Below are 16,197 nucleotides of genomic sequence, written 5' to 3'. Positions count from 1 at the left end.
CTTCTACATGCCGAGGAATGCCAAGGATTGCCAGCAAACCACCGGAAGCTAGAGAAGAGACATGGAACAGATGCTTCCTCACAGCTCTCAGAAGGACCCAGTCTTTCTGAACCTTGGACTTCTAGTCTCCAGAACTGTAAGACAACAAACTTCTGTTGTTTAAGACAGCCAGCATGGAGGGCTCTGTATGGCAGCCCTGCAAACTCGTACATCATTTAAATGCTGATGACTACCGAATCTCAGATTCCGATCTCCAAGCCCCAGACCACTTCAGGAACTGAACATCCTCTAATTTGTGTCTAGATTTTAATTTATAAAGGTGACTAAGTGACGACACAGAGAGATCAATACCATTGAAAGAAAAATTTAATGTTACAGTTCCCCTAGAAATGAGAGGCACAGCTCACCACACAGGACGGCAGGGGGTAGCACCAGTGTAGAGGGCGGAAAGGAGCAAGGGGAAAGGCATAGGCCACAGCCTTTGTCAAGTGGGAAAGGCAAGGCAAGGCAGACAGTTTAGGATTGGCTAGTTTGAGTCATTCGGGCAGGCTTTGGGACATAGGAACTGTCCCTAGTTACCTGATACCTGACCCTGGGTTGATTTGAGGAAGGGGAAAATATTGGTTTGTTGAGTGAGAATCAGATTAAAGAGGCAGCTCAGAGTATGGGCTCTGGATTGCAGGTGAGATGTCAACTTCGGCTGTTAGTTTGGCCCTGTGATTCAGGGATGGCAAGTAGCCAAATACAGAATCTAAGAACACAGATTTAGCAGCCAGCATGCTAACCTCTATGTGTCTAAGTCCGAACGAATCCTCCTCCTCCTCAAACCTTCCTCCTCCCCAGATCCCTATCCCAGGGACTGGCACCGCCATGCATCCCTGAGTCATGCAGTCAGAAACCTGGGAGTCCCTCATGATTTCTCCTCCCCCAACCTCCACCCTCCCACCAGGTCCTATCAATTCTGCCTCCTGTCTTAAAGATCTTCACTCCTCTTTGGAGCTTCCTCCAGGCCAGGCAGCCATCTGCCATTCCTAACAGACCTGTTTCCTTTCTCAGCCTCCTCCAATCCATCCTCCAAGTTGCCTGAATGATTCTTCTAAAACACAATTTCGGTCATGTCGCCCACCCCTTCGTAAAACTCTTTGATGGCTTACCTCCACCCTTCATTTGAACTCTAACATCCTTTCTGTAGCTGCTCACAGCCTGTTTCTTGACCGTCTGATATACCCCAGACACACTGGATTTGTTTTGGTTCCTTTAAGAAGTCTCTCACATCCAGGCTTTTGCTTATGCTGTTTCTGCTCCTGGAACTGTTCTCTCCCCACCTCTCCTTTGCCTGGGAAACTCCTCCTGGTTTTTTTGGTTTCACCTTGAATGTATCATCATTTAACATCTGGGTACACTTTCTCTGACCCATGGAGTTTGGACACCCTCCTTAGTGCTCCCACTGCTGCTGTACTTCCCATACCTAGCCCCGTGCCCTAGGGCAGGGGGTCAACCCTGACTACACATTTGAATCTTCCAGAAAACTTCTAAGTTATATTGACACCTAGGATCCTCTCCGGACCAACTACAGCAGGGGGTGAGGCCTGGGCGCTGGTAGTTTTTAAAACTCCCAGATGATTCCAGTCTTCAGTCAACGTTGAGAACCGCTGCTCTGTTAGATTACATATTTGTTTCCACGTTCCAGTGATGACAGGGAGCAGCATCCCGGGGTATCCCAAGTGCCTGGTACAAAGTGGGTGATGAGTGCATATCTGCTGTGCTTACTCGACAGGGATTATATGAGGCTGTGCAGCGTGACATTGTGTGTGACTCTGTGGAATGCCATGCACTCAATAGCTGAAACCCGTGTGACACTGGGGGGTGTCACAGTGTGAATGTCTGTGTCCAGTATGGGAAGGCCCCTGTGAGTGGCTGAACACGGTGGGACTGCAGCGTGTTGTCACAAGGCGAGTGGCCATGTCCTGAGTGTGAAGGTCACAGGATGTCACCGCAGGAGCGGCTGTGTCCTGTGTGCCGGCGACTGGGGGCCGTGACCAGGCTGCCTACCTCGCGTGGCCGGGGCAGGGTTTGAAGAACGCGCCGGAGGCACCTCTCACCAAGATGGCGGCCGTGGGCGAGGCCGCTAGTCCTGGCATAGGGCGGCACTGCCGGTGACCGTGAGGCGGAAGCGGGCGGTGCTCGAGCGCGCGACCCGGGCGGCGGGGCGAGGAGGCGGCTTGGAGGGGACTCGGCTCCGCTCCGCGGCCGGCGAGGTCCCGGCCCCGCCCCTCGGCACGCCCGCCGCTGGGCCCCGCGGCAGTGGGCGGGGCCGGACCCCCAGCGGCGCCCGGCCAGGGTGGTTGTCCCCGCACAGGCCGTCCCACGGCGTGTAACGGGCGGGGCCGGGCGCTGGAGCCAGTCAAGAACTTGGGGGTCGGAACCCAACTACCCAAGATGCCGAGCTCCTCCCAGAGCCCTCAGAACGGCACCTGGACAGAGCCCTTCTCCCTGCTTTTAGGTCTCGGCGCCACTCTCTACTTGGGCTACTACTGGAGATGCGTGCCCTACGTGGGTGCGGGTCCAGAGCTCCAGCCGGCAGGTGTAGGATCCTCGGGCTTGAGGAGCCGCTTCCAGCCAGGAGCTCGAGCCCTTTGTGGGAGGTGGCAGGACTGGGCCTCTCTCAACAGGTAGAAATTTGATGCCCCCACCCCACCACCAGCCTTGCCGCCTGCTGCAGCGGGGTTCAGCTTTGCTATGATCACCTAGCGGAGAGTCCGTTCTTTGCCTGCCTAGATTCTTCGCAGCCCGTATGCTCCCCGTCCCAGTTGGGCCTCTCAGGCACCGGAGGGGTGCTGCTTCCGAGGATGTGGGCAAACATTTGGAGAAGCGCGGGGTAGAAGGCATCCCGAGGTGTCAGGGAAATGCTTTCCTCTTCTAAAAAGGGCAGTCTAGCTGAGTTTCTCGCTAGCTTCACCGAATAAAGGAACTGGAGGCCTGTGTGGCTCTGGCGAACTCCCACCACCCCATCAGCTCAGTAGGGCCTTGCTTCTCTTACCGGCTGGTGGAGGTTCCCCGCCTAGCTCAGAACTAATGGATAACCCTGACGTTCTTTCTGCCCTGTTTTAACTTCTAGGCTCTCCATGTATATATGGTGCAATGGGAAAGTCTGAAGAGGAGATTTTTCTCACTGAAATTTAGATAAAATGCATAATTTACATATCCAGAAAAATCTAAATCTTTTTAATCTTCATTAAACTGTTCTAGGTAACTGAGTCTAATATAAAACCTTTTGATTCAAGACCTTAAGAGCTATAGAGAATTTAAATGCTAGCTAGACTTCTATTTTCAGAGCTTCTTACATTGCATGTATTGTCTGCCTTAATAAAAGATCCAAACCTCACAGTCCCCTATAAATCTTACCTTCTCTGCCTGATTTCAAGTCAGTCATTTCAGACCAGAGCTCTCCTTAACTAACCATTTTCCTTGGCTTGCAACCAGCCACAAAGAAGTCAGAGACCTCTGCCTCTTTATATTCCAAACCCTCCCTTGACTTCCAAATACTGGTTAAAATGCAGGAAAAGTACATTCTGGAAGTCCTGAGGAGTTTGGATTGTCCAGCATGGTAATGGACTAGTGTCGATTCCTCCACAGCGACCAATGGCATATTACTAATTCTCAAGAATGGGTCAAGAAACTCTTCACTAGAGCTAAAATGAAATTAACCTGTGACCTAATTTGTCCTACACTGCTGAGCTGTTTGATCAAGGATTCCATACACTGATAACAACTCAAAATCCTGGCAATGAGGAGGTAAGAGTACAATGACTAAGAGCTCAAGCTCTAGACTCAGACCTAGGTTTGAATCCCAGCTCCGCCTCTAGCTGTATTTGGCAAGCTTCATGACCTTTGATAACTTACTCAACATTCAAACCTGTTCCCATGGGGGAATCACAGGATCTATGCCAAAATGTTGTGAAAAATCACAGGATATAATCATGTAAAGCACTTAGCACAATGCTTGAAATATGAGCACTCAACAAATCTTACCTGCTAGTATTGGTGGGAATACCAGAATTGTGAATTCCACTTTGCCCCTTGCTTGCTGTGTGACTCTGGGCAAACAATTTCATCTGAGCCATAGTTTCTTCACTTACAAGATACCTAGCCAAGGTTGGGCTTAGCCTAGTACCTGCCCACAGCACACAATGAATCACAAGCATCATCATTCCAGGACTTAAGGAGCAGGGTAGGAGTCACATCTCACGACAGTTGCACTGCCAACTTGGCCTCTCTAGTTCATAATTTATCTTTTTTTGAGTACTGAGCCTGCAGAAGACCTAGAAATCCGATCATCGGTTTCCTTAGGGCCTGCAACAGAAATGCAATTTCTATTTCTTGAGCCTGAGGCCTTCTGGATTTCTACAGCATACCCCTCTTTCGTAAGCCTTCCACGTGGCTAGGCCCTCTCATTCACTTGGTGAGCATCCAGAAGAACCAGCAGGAACATTGAAAGTCAGGGCCAACTCCCCACTGCCCTGTCTGTCCCTGCCATTCTATCTCTGTTACCTTCCCTCTGGCTGGCATGAAAGAAGAGAAAAATCTGTTCCCCTCAGGACTGCTCCCCCTTTGGAGTATGCTCTAACAGCAGGCCCCAGGAGTAAGAAAAGGAGATGCTGTGGTCGAAGTCTTTCAGCAGTGAGCACACGCCGTAGGGAATGCGAATATGTGGCAATGCGGTGCTAAAGCCAGGAGCCAGCATGGCCAGAGCTGGTCTTAGGAAGATGTCAGTGTGTGTAATTCAACTGCAGGGCAAAAGTCACAGACTGAATGGTGCGGTACCACTTCAGCCTCTGACCGGGATGCCAGCCCTTTCCACAAGGAGTCAGCTGGGCGATGCCTATTCCCCGCTCTCTCCAAAATGGGGCCGGGCCGCGGCTAGGCTGGGCGGGAGAGTCGGACCTGGGTCAGCTGCGGCAGCGCCCAGCCCTGGCAGTCGGGTCAGGCCGGGGAGGTGGCACTCCGGGACTGGCGTTCTCGAGCGCTCTAGCTGGACGATATTCACAGAAGTGACTGGGCCATTCCGGACCGAGGTGTGCTAGACTTCTCACCACCCGAGGCCGGCCTCTGGAGAGCGTCACGCTGGTGCCGGGCCCCTCGCTGGCCTTGTAAATGCCAGGGGGGTGAGGCAAACTGTGTTGTGCTTGCAGAGGCCTCAACTGGTGACTGGGTCCTGGTTTCTGGCCTTCCTGGAGCAACACTGTCCCGTCACTCTGGAGACTTTCTACCCGACTCTATGGTGTTTTGAAGGGCGGCTACAAACCGTCTTCCGGGTCTTACTGCGGTCCCAGCCTCCAGTCCCTCACTGGAGGGAAGAAGGGACAGAGGGGGTAAACATGAGGCTGCAGCTACAGGGGGACCCTGCCTATCTTCTTGAAACTGAAGCAATCTTTGCCCCTTTACCCCGGTGCGCTGGGGAGAACAATGAGAGTGGCTATATGGAAGAGCGATTTAACTGCTCAACCATGAGGTAATATTTCATCTTTTATGTCCCATCACACCTTGTTATGGTCTTTTTTTTTTTTAAGATTTTATTTATTTATTTGAAGGCGGGGGCGCATGACCGGGGCACAGAGGGAGAAGTAGACTCCCTGCTGGGCAGGGAGCCCAACTCGGGGCTTGATCGCAGGACCCCGGGATCGTGACCTGAGCCAAAGGTAGACGCTTAACCAACTGAGCCACCCAGGCGCCCCGCACCTTGTTAGGGTCTTAATGTCTTACATAATGTATGCCCTCAAATGATGCCAACGGGAAGGTTTGGGAGTTGTTCATTGGGGAAGAGAGGTAAACCTTTCAAAGTACAGGGAGTCCCTAATAGTATCTTTGTGTGCCCTTTTCTCCAAAACCACAGTGAAGTCCTCCAAACCCCAGATGGAGGCCAGTTCCTGCTAGACTGGGCTGGCCGGCAGAGCAGCGGTCAGTACCCTGACCCTACCACTCAGCCCATTGTATTACTGCTTCCTGGTATCACAGGCAGTAGCCAGGACTCCTATGTCTTGCAACTGGCTAACCAAGCTCTGCGGGATGGTTATAGGTAAGGATGGGCCAAGTCCAGAGGAAGGGGGTGGGGTCTGAGAACTTGTAATAGGGAAGTCAATAGAGACCCTGATACCTCTGGGGAGAAGGCACTGTATGAAGGGCACCTTCTGACTGGGGTCTTTCTGAAGGCTACCAGAAGGGGGGTGGGGCTTCTAGGGAGGGTCTGGCTGAGATGTACCTGTGTGTGCCACAGAGCTGTTGTATTTAATAACCGGGGCTGCCGTGGGGAAGAACTGCTGGTGAGTACCCACCTTCCTCCTCATAGCCCTTCACCCCACTCCCTGAAGAGATCCTTGGCCCTGGGGCTCTACCTACCTATCCTCCTTCCATGTCCCTTCGATCTGCCTTCTGGCAGGGCCTCCCTCCCTAGCCAATGATCTGGTTTGCCTCAGACCCACAGGGCCTTTCATGCCAGCAATACTGAAGATCTGGAGATCGTCGTGAACCACATAAAGCAGCGCTACTCCCAAGCTCCACTGCTGGCCGTGGGAATCTCTCTCGGAGTGTAAAAGTTGCCTGGGCTTGACCCAAAAGCCCAGTCTTCCTTTGTTTCCTCCTCCATGTCCTCTTCCCCTCTCCTCTGTCCCTCGCCACTAATGCAAAACCTTCTTTCGTGGGCCCTCGTCCATCCTTCAGGATATTAGTGCTGAACCACCTAGCACGAACAGGGCAGGCTTCGGGGCTGGTAGCGGCACTGGCTCTTTCTGCATGCTGGGATTCCTCTGAGACCACCCGCTCCCTGGAGACCCCACTCAACTCCCTGCTCTTCAATCAGCGCCTCACTGCAGAGCTCTGCCACAGTGTGAACCGGTAGGGTCTTGGCAAGTGGGAGGAGGCAGCAGACAGGGTGGGATGGCGGACGTGCCAGTTCTCCCAGAGCTCGGGTCAGTTCTCTATCTGGGTTTGCTCACTCATGAGACAGACAGGCTCAGGTCCAGGAGAGGCAAACCTCTATGAATCTTTTGCAGAAATAGAAAGGTGATGGAAAAGGTGGTGAACGTAGACTTTGTGCTACAGGTATAGCCTTTCAACCACCACCCCCCGCCCAAAGTTGCTCAGTATCTTCTTACTCTCTAGCCTCACCCTAGCCTACCCCACCCTCTACCATGGGCAGGCCCGCACAATCCGCCAGTTTGACGAGCGCTACACAGCTGTGGCCTTTGATATCAAGACTGTGTTACCTACTACCAAGCAGCAAGCCCAAGAACCAAGGTAGATGCCATCCAGACCCCCATGCTCTGCCTCAACGCAGCTGACGACCCCTTCTCCCCAATCCATGGTGAGCACCCTGAATCTGGATGCTTTAGAGGCCCTAAGGAAAATGGGCCAGGAGGCACAAGTGGAGAGCACCTGGGCTCTCAGGAAAGGCCCGGGTTCCTGACCTCCTCTCCAATCCCTCCCCAAGCCCTTCCCCTACAGGCTGCCCAACGCTCTCCCCACGTCGCACTGCTCATGACAGCCCAGGGCGGCCACATTGGCTTCCTGGAAGGGCTGTTCCCCTGGCAGCACTGCTACATGACCCGCCTCTTGCATCAGTACGCCAAAGCCGTCTTCCAGCACCCAGCGGAGCTGCTCAACCTCAGGGATCTCTCACCTTCCGAGAAAGGCAAGAGCTGACAGGAGAACCACTGGGGTCTTAACTCAGCCTTCACTTATTTATTAAATATCAACTTTTCCTGAAGAATGGGCTGAGGTTCATTTTCCCTTTCTTCAAGGCTAGGGTAGACCATCCAGGAACTTACTGTATGTGTAGCCATGCTTGCTTGGAGCCACCAGCTGGACCGAGACGACAGCTTGGGTCTTCCTCTTGCCCCCTCCTTCCCTAACTGCAAGTTCCAGGCCAGTGCCTGCCCCAGCAAACACCAGGGGCTCGTGTGAAGAGCAACTGATGGACAGCAGTCCCTCCGGGTTCCTGGGCATCCTCACATATTTCTGGAGAGGACAAGCTCAACCCTGGAGCCTCTGTTAGGCAGAGGCAAGGATGCAGGTGGCGTGGCGTGGGCTGCAGATCCCACTGTCCTGGGTGGATCCACAGATGAAGAATGAAGGGTTCCCAGGACTCAGACTCACACAGGGCCACAGCCAAGCTTTCACGGGGCAGGGCAGGCAATGCCCATCAGTCTCATCAGAAGCAACCCCAAATGTGGACCCAGACGGGGTGAGCAATGGGGTCCAGGCCTCCACTCTGGTCTAGAAGGTGGCACTGTCCAGGCCCGATTTCCCAGGAGCAGCAAGGCTAAAGAAAACCTGGAAAGACACTCTGGAGCAGCACGATGGTCGTAATGATAAGCCCGACACACAGCAGGAGCAGCAGCCACACGGGAACACTCCCTGCACAAGGGGAAGGAAGGAAATCAGCAGGCAGAGGGACTTCACAGCCCTAAGAACAGAACCGTTCAAGAAGGGGGCCGATGGCTATAAATAAGCAGCCCATTCTCCAGGGGGCGAGGTTTTGCGATAGCTAGAGGCAGGGTGGTACCCCCCACCACAGTGACTCACTCCGCGAGGGCAGCAGGTGCAGCTGGCAACGACTATCCACAGCCACAGAGAACAGGGCAGTTTCATGGAACCCAAGGAGCTCTGGACCACGACCCTTCTCAGGTAGAAAGGCCACATCCGTCACGACAATGCCATGAGCCTCCCTCACATAGTAGAGGCGCTGGAGACAGAAGAACTAGTGAGGGAAGGCCCAGCTGAAAACATTCCTTCTGGAAAACATGCTCCCTGTCCCCAGATGGCCTTTCCTCTATGGGCTGGGCCAGACTCCTTCCCCGCACACTTAGACTGAAGCAGGCCTAGATCCCCGCCCCCGCCGCCGAAGAGCCCTGAGGGCTGTGCCCACCTCGACGCCTTACCTGGAGAGAGAAAGCTATGTAGATGGCGACCGAGCCCGTGACTGTGCCCAGGCCTAGGAAGGTACCCGACTCACTGAAACAAACAATCAAGTGTTCACTGTTCTGGAGGCCTGTGCGGCAACAGTCACTAACAGTGGGCTTCAGAGCCTCAGCCCGGACACCTTCCCGAGCTCCCCCAGGCACCCCGCAACCAGTCAAGCCACCACTGTCTCACACCTGACACTAAGGCAGGAGATGACTTCGTGGCCACAGGACTTGGTCCGAAGGGGCAGGAAGGTGGAGCCATCCCAGGCTGTGAGGTAGCAGGGTGGGGGCTGGCGCAGACGCTTGTGGGGAATCTGCACTGTGAAGAGTCGCAGCCTGGTAGGTTGGTCTGGAACCTGCCCAAACCTGGGGGGGGCCAGGCGAGAGGCCGTTCAGCTCCTGGGGCCTGCCCGGCCCTTCTCAGAGGTCTGTACCCTCCTGTACCCTGGTCAGGCCTGGGGTAATACCCACCAAGGCTGCAATCCTCCCGGGTTCCCCCCAGTCTTGTCCCACTCCCCCACCACATCTAGGCTGTGCCTCTTTTAGCTACCCTCTGGGGTCTCACACCTGCAGGCCTGGTAGCGGTAAGGCGTGTTAGAAAAGGTGGGTCCGTTCTCTTGCCAGTGCAGCTGTGTCACCAGCTGATCCTTCTGCCACACGGAGGCCTTAAGGTCCCAGCCCACAGTTACCAACTAGTCAGGAATCAAGATTCCAAGGATGGACAGTTAGGGGATCCACTTACTGGACAAGCAGCATAATCACCTACTTTCACCACCCTCTCACTTCCTCACCTTGCCATCAGGCCCCAAAGCCAGGTCCTCAATCTCTCCTTCGTGGGCTCTGAACTCCAGAACTTTCTCTAGGCTGGGTACCTGCGGCCAAACCACCAACATGGTTACCCCAGGTACCTGGCAAGAGCACCATGATCCCCACCCGTCTTCTTTTCTGCCATTCAGCGCCGGCTTCATTCACAAGTTTCCCAGAACCCACGTTCAGTTTCTCACAATTCTGGTCTTGTTGCTACTGATACTGATCCCCTAACCCCCAAAACCACACCTTCCAGATACGAACGAAGCCATCCGTCCCTCCAGTGGCAAGCAGGGTGTTATCGTGGTTGAAGCATACAACTTTTTGAAACGGATCAGGGCTGAAGTCTGTCTGCACCGCTTGCAAATTCTCTACACTGAGTTCTATCCCCTCCTGGTGGGTTTCAACTCCAGACTTCTTCTCCACTGGGGCTGCCCCCTTCCTCTGTCGAGGCCCCTGCTCCTTGGAACCTGCAAAACAAAGAGCCTGCCAGGTTCCAGGCTTCTATAGTAAGTAGCCTGGTCTCCTCCCTAGTGGTAAACATCAGGCTTCTTGCCTGCTACCATAACCCACACTTCCAGCCCCACTTTTTTTAGAAACCAAAATAAGTGATCTTACTCATTTAACCCTTTCCCCAAAGCTAAAGAGGGAGCTTCTCACCTGCCTTCTCTGCCTTAGTTTTGCCCTTCTGCTGATGGGTCTGGAAGCGCAGGAGCTGACAGTGGGCATCCTGCCCTGCGGCAAGGATGTTACCAGCCAGCGCCAAGTTCATGGTAGCCCGTGTCTCTGTGTCATGGGAGTGTAGCAAAGAGGCACTCAGGCGCCCATTAATCTGTTCTAGCTGTAGAAAGTGCTGTGGAAGAGAGAACCAGGATGAGCAAAGTTCAGGGGTGCCCAGAGCACGTCAAGGGCAAATTTAACATCCTATAGTCTAAAGCCCGACCCTTTTGGTTACTGCACTTTCTACTTTAAAAGGTTTTTTCCAGCCTACTTGCTTCTTTCCCTTTGTTTCTTTCTTTCAAACCACACAAATCTGTACAGCAAGCAGGGTTTGGATTAATACCTCCAGTTTACAAAATAATAGGGTGACCCTCAGAGGAGTGAAGAAACCTAGCCTGAAGGCCAAATGCAGCACTCCTGCCGCTGCTGAAGAGCAGTGGGACAAGTCTTTGCGGCCTCCTCAGAAAAGACCAGGATAAGACCCCTGGAGCTGCTCTTGAGGTCGAGTTGAAGCCCAAGTTCCTGCCTAAGCGGCGCTGTGTATTGTTTTTATTCTACCTTAGGAGTTCCTGGTGATAAGTTCTTAGCTGAAATTCGCGCCGGGGCGCCCGAAAAGCCCAGGCTTCCCACCGCGGAGAGGCAAGGTCTTGAGGTGCGGCCATCCCCAAGACCCCCTACCACCATCACCCCTGGCGTGACCCGGCCCCACTGGCCCTGAGCTCTCACCACGCCATTCTTTATGCCCGTCTTGGCAGCACCTCCTCCGCCTGCAGCGATTAGCAGCCCCGTGCTGGGGTCGACTTGAAGCGCATACAACGGGAACGGGGCCCGGTACAGCTCTGGCGCCCGACGCCGGCCCATCCTGCTCGCCGCGCGCTTCACTGTACGTTCGGCGGCACCCGGGACATGCCGCACCCGGCTTTCGACCCCTGTCCCGGCAGCTATTTAACTTGGTCCCGCGGCCGCCAGGAGGATTACCGACTCCTCTCTCACACCCTCCGAGTTGTTAAAACTCTAACCCAGAGATTTGCCAGAACCGCACTCGGGGATCCGGGTCTCCGCCCCTCGTCTTAACCCGCTCTGGCTCCTGCGCAGTGCGCACGCGCACCTAGCCCGCTGCTCTCCTTGCGCAGGCGCAGAACCGCCAATACGCGTCAGCACTAGCGGGCGGGTGACCCAACGCCCGCCTCAGGATTCCGTCCCCCTTGTGACGTCAGCCTCCACCATGTTTGTGCAGGTGGGGAGGCGTGCTCCCGTTCCTCCGCTGGGCTTGATGGTTCTGGAGAAACGGAGCTAATAAAAGTTAAGTGATGTTAACAAACCTTTAATAAATCTGTGGGGGGCTCTTAGCTGACTCAGTTGGTAGAGCATGTGACTCTTGATCTTGGGATTATAAATTCAAGCTTTGAGCCCCAGGTTGGATATAGATATGACTTTAAAAAAATCGTTGATTAGGGCTGTTCCCGTTTCAGGAGTGGTACACAAGCTCAGCCTTTACCTTTTATCCCAGAGAGGAAGTGATTTGTTCCAGGTCACACACCTTGGAAAGTCAACATTTGGGAACACGAATGATATCTTTTGCCTTTTAATGGAGGCAGCGTGGACTTTAAAATAAAACTGGCTTCAAAAACTCAGTCCACCACTTCCTGGTTTGAGGAAACCGCTATTTATCTTAATAAAACACCTATCCTCTGTGGCAGATGTGAGAGTTGGCCATTCTTGCAGATCTGCACAGTACTCCTGCATTCAAGGGTATGGGAGGGGGCTGCTCCCTGCTGACGCCCTCAGAGGGAGGCAACTTGGCTCCCAGGCAGGGCAGGTCTATTTTCTGCCTGGCATTTCCATCTTCCTGAGGGGGCCCCTTGGGTTTCTGATCTCCAACATCAGACTCTTAATTTTTCTCTTCAAGTGAACCCCGAGGAATGTACGTTCCTTTAAGGAGACGCCTCCTGCTGCTCCCCTGGCTGCCTAAGTAAGCATCCTTGTTAACCTAAGGTGCACTCAAAGGAGTCCAGTGACTTCATCTTTGGGAATGCCATTATCTGTCCCACCAAATTGAATTAAATGTGTGAAGGGCCTCGCAGAGCCCGCTGCACAGGTCAGGTGCAGGCCTTATGGATCTCATGCCCTCCTCAGATACACAGCACCTACTCTCCTGGCCACCCTATTTCCTTTGATTCTCCTCCTCCCCTTGTTTAGCTGTGGTCCCCAGTAGGTTCAGCTACCCGCTGTGTCTGCTCAGCAGGACGCTGATGTTACAGCAGGATTTCTTTTCCTTAAATGCCTGCAGTTCTTGGTCTTGCCTCTTCGAAGAATGGGGAGGTAGACCAGATGAAGAGTGGTGGGCAGCAAAGCCAAGTTTATTGAGCAACAGTACAGACCTCTTGAAGGGGGGGGGCTAGAAAGTTGCCAATTTGGGTTAAATCTAGAGGTTTTTATGGGCGATTTGGTGGGGGGTGTTTTAATCTGATTAACTCTTCATGGGACTGTCACCCAATCAGGTTTTTTGTCCACACACTCATCTACCTATCAGGTAATTGTTCACGTGGGAAAGGGTAGAGGGCTCCTTCCCAGGTAGTATTTCATAGTAGCCTCAGGGATCAAGAGGGCAGGGCCCCTACTGCCTTAAGGCATGCTAGCTAGCCACAGGCCACTGGATCGCTCTTAGTTTAAATACCCCCTGGCTGTTGAGCTGCCCACCCCACCCCTCACCCCCACCCCCACCCCTGGGGCCTGGGTTAGGACACCCAAGGCCATTCCCTTCCTTTCTGTCACATGAAATCCTCCCAGTAGGAAGACTTAAAAGCTGGGGGACTGAGTAAAGCCTAGACTAACAGAATGGGGTCTTTTTCCTTTTGAGGGTGGTTTCCTCTCAGGATGGATGGGGCGGCGGCGGGGGTGAGGGTGTGCTTACCCCTGCCTGCCTTCCTCCATCAGTGTGGAAAACAAAGGGAAAAGAAAAAATTAAATTTCTTTGTAACTTACCACTTAACAGCCCATCGACAAGTCCTTGAGACAGGTGGGGGAGGGTGTGACTGTCCTCTAGAAACTCAAATGCCTCAATGTTAATACTTTGCTAGAGGCAAAAGGCAACCTTAGTTTAACATTATGCCAACTTCTAGGATCCTGGAAGTCTCGTTTAACATATTAAAATTCCTTTGGAAACTTCCTTTATCTCTGCCCCCAAGATATATGTTAGCAATCATCCTCCAAGCATATGGCCCACTGATAAACATCCGAAGAGTCTCATGACTAACGTTTTATTAGGCTGGAATAAACGACCTTTTCCTAACAATACCTAGCCCTCTCCAGGTCCTGGAAACCTTGCTTCCAAAATTCCTTGGAGACTTAGGCTATCCCTAACCTCCCAACCTGAAAGTATATAATCAGCCACCCCTCACAACTCCAGTGCAGCTCTTTCTGCCGATGGGTCCCGTCCCCGCGCTTTAATAAAACCACCTTTTTGCACCAAAGACATCTCAAGAAGTCTTTCCTGTTCACTCCAAACACGAACATTTCCACATCAGACACCAACACAAGCTTTGCGGGGTCCGGCTTTATTGACACGCTACAGGCCGAATGGGATCTAAGTTGCCCTTCATCCTCTTCAGCCAGGAGACAGCAGACTCCATAAGGGGCTCCCAGGGTTCAAGGCTGGAGAACACACCTGACCTCCTGCCAGCCAGCCCTTCAGGGTGTCTCAGGGGCTCCCCAAGATCTGGGGCCTGGTGGGGGCGGTGGGGTTCAGAGGAGGTGCTCCAGAGAGCCTCCTCGGCTCTGGAACTAGGGTGGTGACTTTCGGAGAATGGGCTCTGGAGAGGCAGGCCTCTTGGGCGCAGAGGAAGGCCTGGGTTTCGGGGAGACAGTGGCCTGTTTGGGTGCCTGAGGTAGAGGCCCTGAAAAGCGCATAGAGTTTGGTGATTGAAGGCCTGTAGATCTGAGACTCGCCATCCGGGAGGAGGGTGTTCCCCGGGCTGGATCTGCCGGCACCTGAGCCGCTGGTGCTGGAGCGGCTGGAGCCTGGGATGCCCGGGTTTGATATCCACGGGCCTGAGCAGCCTTGCGCTGAGGCCCTGCTTCCTCTGGCCTTCTTTCTGGCAACAGATGCAAGGCCCTGGCCTGGCCCCGAGGCAGGCGGAGGCCAAAACCAATGCCTATGCGGAGCGGTCCGGATTCCTGGCCCTGTGCACAGGGCAGCAGCTGGGGGAAGGCAAGCAGCCGGGGTCCAGTCCTGTACCTGGGGATGGGGCAAGAGGGGCTGCGGGGCTTGAGGCACACCAGGCATATAGGATATTCTACAACTGGGGCCTGGCCAGTTCTGCCTAGCCACAGGCGCTGCAAAAGCAGGAGCCGCAGGTCGTGTGCAATGCGGCGGTGCCCCAGGTGGACCACCAGGGCCTGGGCCAGGGCTCCTGGGTCCCTGAACTCTGCAGGGTCCCTCTCGCTTGCCACGCATTCTCCCACCATCCCAGGGGACCCGGTGTCCCCGTACTGATGCCAGGGCCATGTCTGCCTGTTTGAGTGGACCCCACCAGAAGGTAGGCTGGGGGTCAGGGAAGTGACAGTGGAGCTAAGGCAGTCTCCTGGGGGGGAAGGAGACTGGCAATGAGAGTGGGGAAGAGAGGTGTTCTGGAGCTGAGAGGGAGAGGAGGAATGAGTATGAGTAGGGGAGGGGTATAGCCGGTGGGAGGGAGAGGAAGAGGGTGGAAGGGAAAGAGAGAGGTAATTCTGATGAAAGAAACTGGGGGAACTTGGGAGAGAGGAAGAGTAAGGGTGTAGGATAAAGTCAGAATTTGAGTCAGAAGAGTAGAAACCGGAGCCAGGAGAGTGGGACCGTGGGGGAAGGGTGCAAGGGGTTGGTCTCTGGGGAGGCAGAGGCTGTAGGTGGCTGGGTGGGGAGTCCACAAGTTGTGAGGGGCCCAGAGGGGGGCGCCCAGGGGGCGCTGTGTTCTGTAGCAGCACCTGGTTCTTGTTTTGAGGCAACATTGCCTTGAATTCAGAAGGGACTGGAGCCTCAAGACCAGAGACGAGAGACCCGGCAGAATCAGGACCAGTATCTCTGAGGCCAGACCTGGCTGAGAAATCAGGGCCTTCTGTGTCCAAGTGTGACTCCAGTCAGGTGTTGGTACAGCTGTTGGTGGCAGGACAAGGAGACACCCAGCCCCGTAGCACTAGGCTCTCTGAACGTTTGGGCGGGAGCTTGGGTCTAAACTTGGCCTCTCACTTTGCAGTCAGCCATTGATGAGGGATGTCTAGGGATGGAGAATCAGAGCTGCCTCTTGGGAGCTGAGGCCCAGCAGCAATTATCTGGCTGGGCTCGGGAGGAAGACACAGCCCATGGGACCTGTAGAGAAAGAAACAGAATCTAAGATATTGGGAGAATTGGTCCACTTCCGGCTCTGAAGACCAATTTACCAAGACCCTGAATACATGTCACCTTTGGGGTCAGAAGAGCTGGCAAAATGCTCCAGGGAAGGTGAGAGATGAGGAGGAGAAGAATGAGGGTGGGGAGGTAGAATGGAGTCAGAGGAGGGGGCTTGAGGATGGCCCCTGAGATGGGACTAGAAATCGGGCTGTTCTGGTGCTCTGAGTTCTTACCAATGAGGGTTCCTCTGAGCTGTGTTTCACAAGGCCCTTCAGCAATGAGGAACCTGGCTGAGAGAGAGGAACAGTCACAAAATGGCAGATACAGCCCCTCTGTCCCCACCTC

At 54.0% G+C, this 16,197-nt stretch overlaps 3 protein-coding genes across 3 annotated transcripts; 1 reads left to right on the top strand and 2 right to left on the bottom strand.

Annotated features, from left to right (window-relative positions):
* Positions 1-2,167: 2,167 nt before the first annotated feature.
* On the top strand, positions 2,168-7,698 carry ABHD1 (abhydrolase domain containing 1). The gene is given in 10 exon segments (XM_087863787.1): positions 2,168-2,553; positions 5,193-5,351; positions 5,892-6,076; positions 6,275-6,320; positions 6,474-6,586; positions 6,718-6,891; positions 7,050-7,098; positions 7,196-7,235; positions 7,238-7,360; positions 7,487-7,698. Coding segments are annotated over 10 exon segments (1,215 nt in total). The 5' UTR covers positions 2,168-2,439.
* A 24-nt stretch (positions 7,699-7,722) lies between these two features.
* PREB (prolactin regulatory element binding) lies at positions 7,723-11,596 on the bottom strand. The gene is made up of 9 exons (XM_045809217.2): positions 11,214-11,596; positions 10,428-10,620; positions 10,017-10,237; positions 9,752-9,832; positions 9,528-9,652; positions 9,153-9,326; positions 8,937-9,009; positions 8,581-8,740; positions 7,723-8,412 (listed from the first exon to the last, which is right to left on the bottom strand). Exons 1-9 carry the CDS (start codon positions 11,346-11,348, stop codon positions 8,318-8,320), a joined length of 1,257 nt encoding a protein of 418 aa, XP_045665173.1. The 5' UTR covers positions 11,349-11,596; the 3' UTR covers positions 7,723-8,317.
* A 2,551-nt stretch (positions 11,597-14,147) lies between these two features.
* On the bottom strand, positions 14,148-15,817 carry PRR30 (proline rich 30). The gene has a single exon (XM_045808897.2). The coding sequence runs from the start codon at positions 15,471-15,473 to the stop codon at positions 14,271-14,273; it is 1,203 nt and encodes a 400-aa protein (XP_045664853.2). The 5' UTR covers positions 15,474-15,817; the 3' UTR covers positions 14,148-14,270.
* Positions 15,818-16,197: the final 380 nt, after the last annotated feature.

This window comes from Ursus americanus, chromosome 7, assembly GCF_024610735.1.
Source record: "Ursus americanus isolate L20-20 chromosome 7, mUrsAme1.1.p, whole genome shotgun sequence".
Taxonomy (NCBI): domain Eukaryota; kingdom Metazoa; phylum Chordata; class Mammalia; order Carnivora; family Ursidae; genus Ursus; species Ursus americanus.
Note: the sequence above shows the minus strand (reverse complement) of the source record. Positions and strands in the feature narration are given on the sequence as shown.

Excerpts from the sequence above, each read along its gene's own strand:
- PREB (XM_045809217.2), bottom strand. The coding sequence starts at position 11,348 with ATGGGCCGGCGTCGGGCGCCAGAGCTGTACCGGGCCCCGTTCCCGTTG. Across the intron at positions 9,327-9,527 it reads TACCGCTACCAGGCCTGCAG|GTTTGGGCAGGTTCCAGACC; the intron begins GTGTGAGACCCC and ends GGCCCCCCCCAG. Across the intron at positions 9,010-9,152 it reads ATCTCCTGCCTTAGTGTCAG|TGAGTCGGGTACCTTCCTAG; the intron begins GTGTGAGACAGT and ends TGTTTGTTTCAG.
- PRR30 (XM_045808897.2), bottom strand. The coding sequence starts at position 15,473 with ATGTTGCCTCAAAACAAGAACCAGGTGCTGCTACAGAACACAGCGCCC.